At 43.6% G+C, this 12,096-nt stretch overlaps 1 protein-coding gene across 1 annotated transcript; it reads left to right on the top strand.

Moving 5' to 3' along the window:
- The first annotated feature begins 6,975 nt into the window (after positions 1-6,975).
- LOC109890439 (aldehyde oxidase 1) lies at positions 6,976-11,868 on the top strand. The gene is given in 13 exon segments (XM_074933761.1): positions 6,976-7,067; positions 7,237-7,324; positions 7,429-7,515; positions 7,654-7,827; positions 8,376-8,562; positions 8,565-8,605; positions 9,763-9,855; positions 10,015-10,152; positions 10,305-10,379; positions 10,500-10,562; positions 10,998-11,261; positions 11,411-11,566; positions 11,833-11,868. Coding segments are annotated over 13 exon segments (1,494 nt in total).
- The last annotated feature ends 228 nt before the right edge of the window (positions 11,869-12,096 follow it).

The following is a 12,096-nucleotide window of genomic DNA, read 5'->3' as shown; positions in this document are numbered from 1 at the left end:
TCCCTTAAAAAGGGGGGGGGGGCACATATACAAAGTGCTGTAATTTCTACACCGTTCACCCAATTTGGATGCAAATACCCTCAAATTAAAGCTGAAAGTCTGCACTTTCTCATGACCTAATTTCAATATGTTGTTCTCGCAAATGCTGTGGTAGACAGCTAAAATAATAATAACTTGGTCAATGTCCAACTATTTATGGACCTGACTGTATGCTATACTGTAGATGCATCTCTATCCTCTCTCACATGAAAGGGAGAAAAGAAATCCATCAACAGGAAGAGCTTAAGATGTGTTTATTACCACTGCTGCGTAGGTGGTAGCCTGTTTCTCTCCCTCTATCGCTCCCTGTCTTTGTCAATTATTTCTGATGTGACACTAAAGGAAGGCCAGGGATGAATAATGAGGAGCTTTGCATGCAGACCTATGCGGAACGGAAATCCGATTTGCAGGGATGGAATGTAATAGTCGCTCAAAAAAGGGCAGCCGTACATTAGACGACATAGAAACATGAGAAATGTGGAAGTTGGGAGGGAGGCTCGTGATCCTTTTACATCATTGAAATCGAAGACAAGTGGATTGGAAGAGAATATACACACACACACACAGCAGTAGAAGGGTGCAGCACGCCCACCTCTCTGCAGGAACACGCCGAGCAGTAAGTAAATGTAAACGGGGGATCTACAGCGTCAGATAAACAACAGCTGCTGGGCTTTGCTGCCCAAAGGTAAATTCAATTACAGGTATTCAGCAGGCAGAGTGCTGCAGGATAATGAGAGAGACTGGCATCCCTTCAGAAAATGAATGAGCCCCCTGGGTTAGACTACACACACACGCACAGGCACGCACAGGCACACACAAACACACCCCTGTTTGCCGCCACCAAATGCCTTTACGTAGGCAGAGAGGAGTCTGGGATATGCTTCCCTTTCACACCAACACAGTGGGAATGATACTATTACAGCAACCAGCTCTGAGGGCTGAGGTAAGGGAACCGGGAAGGGAGTGTAACCTCAGCAACCACCATAAGCTCACCATATGCAGAGAGGTGTGATCCAATAATGACTGATTGACTGCAGATCCAGAGTGTATATGTTTGCATATGGGTGCAATGTGGTCTTCGGGGCAGTAGGCCTATAAGCTTTTGATCCTCAATGTTCTGTCTGTCTTTTCTGTTGGTCCCCTTCATCCTAATGCTGATCATTCCATTGAGTGACATGAAACAAGTGAGCACACGGGAGCTTCTATTTTATTAACCCTTTCCAATCTATATAGATTTAATGCTTAATGGTTGTCATTTACAGATGGTATTTTAGGTACATTTAATATCACTCTAGCCATTATTGTTTGTGGATTTTCATTCCCAGACAAGATGTTAAGGTATGTGTCAAATTCCATGTCTGGCATGCAATCACAACAACACAATGCCCTAAAGTTTTCTTTGGCCAATTCCCTTTTCTGTCTGAAGGGCACAATTGTGTAAAAAAAAACTGAGAGTTAACAGCGCTATGTTAAGTAAACAAAGCAAAGTACCCGTATCTTGAATGTAGTCGACTAGCGTCTGACATCAGGGCAGAGCTTTATGTAAATGAAAGACTTGAACGTGTTATCGTCTGTCATCGTGATGCCAACATTTTCGCAAAAGCTTCCCTCTCAGCGGCTTATTAACGACACCATGTTGCTGTGGAGGGGTGAAAGCATGTAATTTACATCCTACAAGCCTGAAGCCTCAACACCGCTGAATTTCCCCAGATGAAATTGTACAGCAGAGGACAGTAAATCAGAGGGTAGTATGTCTAGATCTGGGTGCACTCACACTCAACACGAGTCCCAGAGGGGTTGGAGAGAGGCTGTGAGAGAGAGATGAAATAGTGACTGACTCTAGTAGTGTGAGACGAGACAGTACCCCATACCCCCGTGAACTGTTATCATTAAGCATTACCTCTCTGGATAGAGCACTGCACAATGAAGAATGGGGATGGTGGTTCGTGTTCCACAATCACAGATGTGTTTATCAAAACCAACCAACCAGCCAAGTAGCTTTCAGTGCTGCCCTGTCTTGACCACGTCTGATGCGGCTGAGCCTTAAAGCCTCCATCCAAAGCCCCTTTTAATATGTGTAAACAGAAAGTTTGGGCTGTAAACTCTGAGATGATGGAGAGCTGGAGTGCATTCATTAGGCATCAAAACCGACTGAAACCGGGAGGGACTACATGAACTTGTCCAATAAGAAACGCTTGTTTTCGTTTTCAACATGCCCTAATGAACACGACCCTGGATAGCTACTGTACCTACTGCAGCTGGAGCCACTCAGACCCTGCAGGCCAGCCCTACCCACAGCTCACAGGACCAGGCTGTGCAAACACCTGCAGCCCTGCATCAAACAGCAACACTCATGGGACGGCCCATGAGAAGGACCTGAGAACTGGGAAAGCCTGGGGGCAAAGTCTGGACTAGATTACTAGATCACTCTGATCCTATAGGTCTAATGGGCTTTGCTACTGGTCCCCCCTGTTATTCACTTCACCCTCTGATCATGTAGCTTCCAGACTTTCCCAAGGTGAGATGTTACTTCTCGAGACCAAAGGCTTGGGTTGGGCAGGTAGAACAAGAGCCGTAGCTCAGAGTAGAACTACAGTATGTAGCAGTATGATAGGCACTCCTTCGGTACACAAAAAGTATCCGCAAGAACTGTTGACGACTTTGCACATTCCAAACATGTTCCACGAACAGATTGTCAATGTGACATTTTGTATACATACTGTATATCAAAAGTGGTCTCACATGGAACTAACACTGTATGTACACCTATAGCAGCTAAGTTCTACCAGATACTCTGGACTGCCAGGTTTATTGAGTTTCTTTGTAGTTTTGATCTGTTCATAGTATATTAAATCTTCAAAGAAATATCCATGCAGGCTTTCCTCTTATTTTTACATCATAAACTCTGAGCTCTTTGAATAAATCTAGAAAAAAGCCTGTGATTAAGAAATATTTACCACTCGCTCTCTTTCTCTGTCTTGTCTGATCAGGGTCTTAAAGCACTGGTACTTTTTCTATCCATCCTCTCTCTCGCTCTTTCTCTCTCTTCTCTTCTCTTCTCTATCTCAGACTGTGTAAGCGGTCTCTTGCCTGCATGTCAGATTACACTGTGTACAGTGCACATCCTCAGGGCACTTCAGTTATTATTTAACATGCTTATACACTGGCTGGCTTCTGCCATTAAGCTATTCTCCTCTGAGCTAAATTAATTACAAATGGTCCCTGGCAGTGACCGTTTTGCCTCTTGCTACTTTCTCTCACTTTACAGTATCTTCATTCCCTTTCTGACTCAATAAATCAGAGTAGACTTTCTGTTTGCAGCCTTGAATCCTAGACTTCATAACTGAGAATAAGAGGGACAGTTTGAGAGAAAGAGCAAGAGAGAGCGAGTAGTTGAGCACTGCGCAAAGACTGTGATTGTAAATGCCACGACTGAAGCCTCTGTTTTGCCTCACTGTTTGCACGCTTTGAGAAAAAAAAGTTAATTCTAACAGCCTTCGCCTCAGCTGAAGATTTATAAGTTAGATTTGAGTGAGGGCGGGGAAGGGAATGCTCTCTAGCTAGCCACATGCAAGAGCTTTAATTAGTAAGTAATGCAGATCTGAGGTGCCTTCAGTTTGATTGAATGTTTGCTACATTGCGTAACGATTTGTACTGAATGACACGGTTCCCCAAAACACTCATGCACTTTCTTGAACAGACTTTGAGGTACATTTGCTCCATTTGGTGGGTGAGGCGGGTGTGGCTTGAAACAATGACTGATGTATTTAACGGGCAGCAGTGCATTTTGAACCCCCTACCCAGCCCAACCCAACACAACACAACACCTCCCTGTTTTTCAACTGGTCATTCAGTACAACACTGTTTCATTTTATTTGAACGTTCCACTAAGTGTTTGCGTGCTGAACGCAGCCCAGATCTGTGTCTTGTTGGATTTGCAGCTGTTTCACCCTGGGAGAGAAGCTAAGACCATACATACATAAGTATGTGGTGGAATGGGAAGCAGATGGGATTTGGAAGGAGTGATGGGCTAATGGAAGGAGGAAACAACTATGCCAGGGTGATAGATTGTAACGTTTCAGTGACACTGGCCCATAGGGGCATGCCTACAATACAGGGACCTTGTTACGCTATGCCATACACTTGAACAACACTGCCAGCCTGAGAGAAACTGTATGTATAGTTTTTAAATTAGAAAAGTAGATGTTTGAACTGGGGTTGAGAGAGACACAACGGACACAGTGGGCGAGACACAACATGAGCAGTCGACTACTAATCTCAATATGCCTATGTGTGCTAGGCTAATCCCAGTCATCCCAGAGGAGAGAAGCCTTCCACAGCCTTACAGCACCATGCATTAGCAGCACTGTGATGAGCGCTCCAGGAGGCACGCTGCCCATGATCATTCCCCAGCAGGGGGCAAGCAGGGAGCCAGTTGCAGTCTGGGGCTCATGCATAAACATTAAGCCTAGTCCCACTGGGCATCCATGGTGGTGGCCCACCACCACTACTCACTCAGCACCCAAAAGTGTCTGCCCTGTCCTTCACCACTTAACATTGATTTAAGGGCTATTTTGATGTAAGTCTCGCCTTCATTTAAATCATGTTTCCCCTTAATTTCAATTCCGGAGTTTGGCTGAGTAGTAACACCACTGGGTTAAATTCCCCAGTCTGGATTCCTGAGAGGTTTTACTTCTTAAGTGAGGGAAAGAAATGAAGGAAAGAGGTTTTCAAGTCAAATTCAGAGTCGTGTTCTCCACTCAACCTCTCGGTGAAGTCAGACTGAATTGGAAACAAAGCTGAGAACGTAAATCCGTCTGACTGTGCTCTCGTCGTCTGAGCATTATGTAACTGCGTTCTGCAGTCCTGATCCTATCTTCAAAGTTTACTGTTGAAACAGCATGTAAGACACCACATTGGACACAGCAGCACGGCTGAAATCGCTCAGATCTCCTAGCTGAGTAACCGAAAACAGAAACTAGACTGTACTGTATGTACAGTGATGTTGTTTTAGGTAGGGTACACCCAGTATCAGATTAAAGGAATAATATCAATGTGAACCCCTTAGGGGAAAAAAGAATAGAACATTGATGTGGTACCTAGCTTACCATAACATTTTTCTCTCTCCCTATTCACACAAATAACCTAGAAGAAGCTCATTTTCAGCTGACATGCTAATTGTATGTATGGTTTGGGGCTTATCTATAGCAACACCTGGTACACGAAGTCACGAACACGATGGGGTCACTTTAACAAATGAATAGATTCATTCATTAAAACAATTTTTTGTGTCTTGTCATACAGAATTGTTCGACACAATTTTCTTGTGAAAGTGCTCTCAGTGCATTCCTCATTCTCAGTCCCCTGGGACAGACCTGTCCTACAGAGCAGCAGAGAAGAGAGGGACCTGGCAACGGAACAACAGCCCACAGACAGGAAGCACAGTCTAGGTCAGCCTGTCTGACTGGGAGACAATGTGCTGCTGAAGAGACACACAGAGAGAGAGAGAGAGAGAGAGAGACATAGAGAACAAGGTGACCTGCCAACACCCAAAAACGATGTCTATCAGTCTTCCTCTGGGAGTGTGGAATTTAGTGCACATGGGCAGAACACATTTAACCTTAACCATGTATCTGTAACAGTATAGCTTCCGTCCCTCTCCTCAAACCAGGGACCCTCTGCACACATCAACAACTGCCACCCTCGAAGCACCATTACCCACCGCGCTACGAGGGGAACAACTACTTCAACGTCACAGATTGAAACGCTATTAGTTCGCACCACCGCTGACTAGCAACACTCCACAAACAACGTCACGATATTGGAAAATATTTATTCTACCTATTTTACTGCTCATCACATTATGATTTGGTCTCAGAAAGAAAATTGCTCAAAGGGCAATTGTTGTATATTATAAATGTAAGCTTTCTATATCAATCAATGTGGTAGCCTAACAAGTGATTGGCAATCATTTTGTTGAGAGGATTTAGGTAGGTTAGGTTGTAGTGCCACCCTCTGGTTAGAAGTGCATAGTTTCATTCTATTTGGTCAAAGTTAAACAAACAAAATAACATTTAATAGGTTATTTTTCCATTTAGGGCATGATACGATACCAAGATGTTGTCATTCATCGAAATGTATTAATCCTTTATCGGCACTGTATCGGTTAGTGTTGATTGAATTAAGAGTGCAGTTGTTACACAACATTAACATTGGGAGGTGGAGTCAAGTTACAGTAGGCTATGCACCCCAAATGTACTCTCTCCTCTGACTATCGTATTGATTTAAAATCAGTAATTATCAACTGGTTTAGGGGACTGTTGTAGAGTCCTTCTCTGGAGTGATGAATCACACTTCACAATCTGGCAGTCCAACGGACTAATCTGGATTTGGTGGATGCCAGGAGAATGCTAACTGTAAAGATTCTGTGCTTCCAACTTTGTGGCTACAGTTTGGGTTGGCCCTTTCCTGTTTCAGCATGACAATGCCCCTATGCACAAAGCAAGGTCTGCACATAAATGGTTTGTCGAGATCTGTGTGGAAGAACTTGACTGGCCTGCACAGAGCCCTGACCTCATCAAAAACCTTTGGGATAAATTGGAACGCCGACTGCGAGCCAGGCCTAATCGCCCAACATCAGTGCCCGACCTCACTAATGGTCTTGTGGCTGAATGGAAGCAAGTCCCCGCAGCAATGTTCCAACATCTAGTGGAAAGCCTTCCCAGAAGAGTGGCGGCTGTTATATGAGCAAAGGGGAGGACCAACTCCATATTAATGCCCATGATTTTGGAATGAGATGTTCGACGAGCAGGTGTCCACATATGTTTGGTCTTGTTTGAAGGCACAGATGCATGCCTGTTAGTTAATACTATGTTCACAAATGTTATTGCCAGGTTTATGTACGTCTCTGTTCCTCAGGTGTCATGCGTGGGCCACATGGTGTGTGCAGTGGTGGCTGACACCAGGAAGCAGGCTAAGAGAGGGGCGGCTGTAGTGAAGATCGGCAATGAGGATCTGCCAGGCCTAGTGTTAACTGTTGAGAAGGCTATTGAGAAACAGTCCTTCTTTCTGCCCCAGTGTATGACTTGATCTAATGATATATTACATATTTAACCCAAATGCAATGGTACTCTGTGAATCCAAACCATCATTGATGTGTTTGTTTGAATCCCAGCCTGTTCTGATCTCTCGACCCAGGACTGGTCGGGCCGTGCGTTGTGTTCGGGAGGGAGGAGAGGAAATACTGATCACTGGGGCCCGCCAACCTGTCCTGGGCAAACACCAGGTGCTCCCCCTCTTATGGCTTTGTGATGTGACTGACTGTCAGAGCATTTGAGGGATCTCTAAGTGGTACTGTAGATTTGACTGATAATGTGTTAATGTCTCCAGGTGGGCTTTATGAACGATGGGAGGATAATGGCTGTTGACCTCCAATATTATGCCAACTCTGGAAACACTGCAAATGAGTCTTTGTTGGTGAGTCACTCTTCCTCTGCCTTTCACCATTCACTTCTTAACCCCAAGTCCCAAGTCATCCTTGAAATCTATTACCAGACGCTGTCTCTATGCTTGTCATATGCAGTGTCTGAGCTCTTTGCCCCCTCCCTTCTCCAGGTAATAGAGAAGATTCTCCTTCACCTGGACAACGCGTACAACATGCCCAACCTTTGCGGTTGCTCGGTGGCATGTAAAACCAACCTGCCCCCCAACACGGCGTTCCGAGCCTTCAGCGTGCTCCATAGCATGCTGGTCACTGAGAACATAATCAATGACACGGCAGGTAGCCTAGTGGTTAGAGCGTTGGACTAGTAACCGAAAGGTTGCAAGATCGAATCCCCCAGGTAAAAATCTGTCATTCTACCCCTGAACAAGGCAGTTAACCCACTGTTCCTCAGCCGTCATTGAAAATAAGAATTTGTTCTTAACTGACTTGACTAGTTAAATAAAGGTAAAATAAAACATTACGTGGCCATGAAGTTGGGCTGCAATGCTGAAGGGTTCAAGTAGGATAATGGGGACAGGGAGGAAAGCCATATGAATAGGATCTAGTTAATTATATTTCTATGATAATAGAATGGGTGGCACCAGTGCCTTTATATTGAGGAATCTAATTGATATTAAAAAAAATCTCTCAAAGTGGGTAGTCTCATGACAGACATAGTCTATTCAAAAACTGATGACGTCGGAGATTATTAAAATGGATGAATAGCTGAATATGCTATAAAATCAATGTGCTATAAATACCTTATAGATTATACTGTAGATTTCAAGTACTGTATACACTTTATTACACACTTTATGACACAGTTCTCCTTAAATATTTTCTCCTTCTTGAGCAGATCCGTGAGATAAACATGTACAAGGAGGTGTCCCTGACACATTACAAGTTTGAGTTTTATCCTAAGAACCTCCTGCGTTGCTGGGACGAATGTAGGGAGAAGTCTGACTAGTGCAGCAGACGGAAATCCATCGCCCAGTTTAACCAGCAGAACCGCTGGATAAAGAGAGGCATGGCCACGATACCCATAAGTATGGCATCGCATTCTCAGACGGCTTCCTTAACCAGGTTAGCTTTGCCTTTGCACTGTCAAATGAGTAAAAATTCCCTGTCTCAGGTCAGTTAGGATCACCACTTTATTAAAATAATTTGAAATGTCAAAATAATAGTAGAGAGAATGATTTATTTCAGCTTTTATTTCTTTCATCACATTCCCAGTGGGTCAGAAGTTTACATACGCTGAATTAGTATTTGGTAGCATGGCCTTTAAATTGTTCAACTTAGGTCAAACGTTTTGGGTATCCTTCCACAAGCTTCCCACAATAAGTTGGGTGAATTTTGGCCCATTCCTCCTGACAGAGCTGGTGTAACTGAGTCGGGTTTGTAGGCCTTCTTGCTCGCTTTTTCAGTTCTGCCCACAAATTTTCTATAGGATTGAGGTCAGGGCTTTGTGATGGCCACTCCAATACCTTGACTTGAATGTCCTTAAGCCATTTTGCAACAACTTTGGAAGTATGCTTGGGGTCATTGTCCATTTGGAAGACCCATTTGCGACCAAGCTTTAACTTCCTGACTGATGTCTTGAGATGTTGCTTCAATATATCCACATCATTTTCCTGCCTCATGATGCCATCTATTTTGTGAAGTGCACCAGACCCTCCTGCAGAAAAGCACCCCCACAACATGATGCTGCCACCCCCGTACTTCATGATTGGGATGGTGTTCATAGGCTTACAAGCCTCCCCCTTTTTCCTCCAAACATAACAATGGTGATCATGGCCAAACAGTTCTATTTTTGTTTCATCAGACCAGAGGACATTTTTCCAAAAAGTACGATCTTTGTCCCCATGTGCAGTTGCAAACCGTAGTCTGGCTTTTTTATGCCGGTTTTGGAGCAGTGGCTTTTTCCTTGCTGATCGGCCTTTCAGGTTATGTCAACTTAGTGTATGTAAACTTCTGACCCACTGGAATTGTGATGCAGTGAATTATAAGTGAAATAATCTGTCTTAACAATTGTTGGAAAAATGACTTGTGTCATGCACAAAGTAGATGTCCTAACCGCCTTCCAAAACTATAGTTTGTTAACAAGAAATTTGTGGAGTGGTTGAAAAACGAGTTTTAATGACTCCAATCTAAGTGTATGTAAACTTCCGACTTCAACTGTACATAATTAATCAATAAAATAAAGGTTTTATATTTTCTGTGTGTGTGTGTTTGTGAGACAGGCTGCATCTCTGGTACACATCTACAAGGATGGTTCTGTTTTAGTCAGTCATGGTGGAACAGAGATGGGCCAGGGAATACACCCTAAAATGCAACAGGAAGGTACAAGACTTTCTCACTTAGCTTGACTAGTTGGAGTGAAATAATGATTGTAGTACACATTCTGTACTAACTATGTAACTATACCATAAATGTGTACCGCTTCTACTTGGCTGTATGTACTTTTTTACATTCAATCAATTAATTAATATTTCCAGGTGGCGAGTACAGAGCTGCACAACCCCACCTCTCTCATCCACATCACAGAGACCAACACCAGTGCTGTACCCAACACCTGCCCCTCCGCCGCCTCCTTTGGCAAGGATGCCAATGGCATGGCCTGTGAAGGTACAGTATTGCCTGGGATCTCCCCAGCTAGCCTGATCCCAGATCAGTTGGTGCTGATGTGGATATTTTCCTGTTGGCCTGTTAGTATGGATATTCAGCCAATCATTCAGTCATATTCAACCGGTATGTTTTTTTCATTTTTCATTTCGTCCCTAAGGATGCCTGTGAGACCCTGTTCTAAAGACTGGAACCTGTCAGGAAACTGAACCCAGAAGGCACATGGCAGACCTGGGTATTTCCTATTGATGTCCACTTCCCATGACAAAATGTATTTAAGTAGAACAGAGGGATATAAATCAGTTCATGAATATCGACATGGTCCTAAATGACCTGTTTGTGTTCTGAAAAATAGGTGAACTAAGCATTCATCCAAAAGATCAGTCTGTCAGCTACTGGATACCTCAGAGATTTCCCTGCAGACCTTACACATATGAGTTTATAGAAGCCTTACATACTGTCTTTTATTTCACCATTGCAGATACAAAACCATTGACTTTTAGGACTGTAGGGCCTATGTGTAACATATGGCTACTATTACCTAATGTGGAAGATACACAAATCTTTAATGTATATATTTACAGTAGATAGCATTGTGTGTATATACTGTATAACAACATAAACGGCTGATGTTAATGTTGGACTGGGAGAAGCAGGAGGGTCAGCCGTGTGCCTACTACACCTACGGTGCCCGCTGCTTATCTCACTTACACAACCAGTATCTCTTGCATGCATTTACTATTGTTACACACTGTACCTTTTATCTTCAGCACTAGTCAGATGGACATACAGTATTCACCATTTCATACTATTAAATATGCAGAATTTGACGTTTTCTTCTGCCCATTTCTAGACTGTGAAGAAAGATATTGTTATGGATATTGGAAGGAGCAACAACCCATCTGTAGACTTTGGCCAGATTGAGGGCATGCAGGGTTTGGGTCTGTACACCATGGAGGAGCTGAGGTTCTCTCCCTCTGGAGTGTTGTACACACGTGGCCCGTCCCAGTACAAGATCCCCGCTGTCTGTGACATACCACTGCAGTTCAACGTCTACCTGCTTTCAGGCTCTGACAACCCACATGCCATCTACTCATCTAAGGTAAGAGAAGGGTGTGTGTGTGTGATCAGGAAAAACTATAGTCAAACTAGTTATAGCCTTTAACCAAGTCTAACCAAGACCTTTGGTGTCTACAGTAGTCCGTAAAGAATGTTCTGTCGAGGTCAATTGATGGTAAAGTAAATCTTCTTCTCTACAGGGAAAAGCCAGTGCTGTTCCTGGGTAGCTCTGTGTTCTTCGCCATTAAAGAGGCGGTGGCAGCAGCCCGGGTAGAGGCTGGTATAGTGGGGCCCTTTACTCTGGACAGCCCTGCTACCCCAGAGAGGCCCTGTCTGGCCTGTAACACCCCCTTTACTCAGGAGGTAAGGCGATACCACCAGCCGGTCTCAATTCGCTCCCTACCCCAACCCATAATGCTTGACCCTAACCCATCAATATTTGCCAATTTGAATAAGGAGTTTTCATACTGCTTCCATAAAAGAGTTAGAGACAAGGAGAAGGGGTAGGGAGGGAAATGGAACCGGGAGGTCACCAGTTCAATGTACTGTATCTTATTCACATGGGAGCCTTGACTGTTTGAAATCCAACTTACTGCTCAAGAGTAATGTCAACTATTGTTCTTTTCCAGATTCCAGCCAGCAAACCAGGATCATTCCAACCATAGGTTTAGAATATTCCCTGAATTAAAATAACATTATGATTTGTCAATCAATGAGGTATTGATCACTGCCATAAGGAATAATACCTAATCATAAAATGTTACTAACATAGTAATTCTATATTTAGCTGAATAAGGATAAATAACACTGACTGCACTACTTTAAATATCAAATTACAGAATAAGCCTACGCTTTTGCTGTCAACCTATACTTTGCTTTAAAAAAAACAAGTT

Source organism: Oncorhynchus kisutch, linkage group LG16, assembly GCF_002021735.2.
Source record: "Oncorhynchus kisutch isolate 150728-3 linkage group LG16, Okis_V2, whole genome shotgun sequence".
In the NCBI taxonomy this organism is placed as follows: domain Eukaryota; kingdom Metazoa; phylum Chordata; class Actinopteri; order Salmoniformes; family Salmonidae; genus Oncorhynchus; species Oncorhynchus kisutch.
Note: the sequence above shows the minus strand (reverse complement) of the source record. Positions and strands in the feature narration are given on the sequence as shown.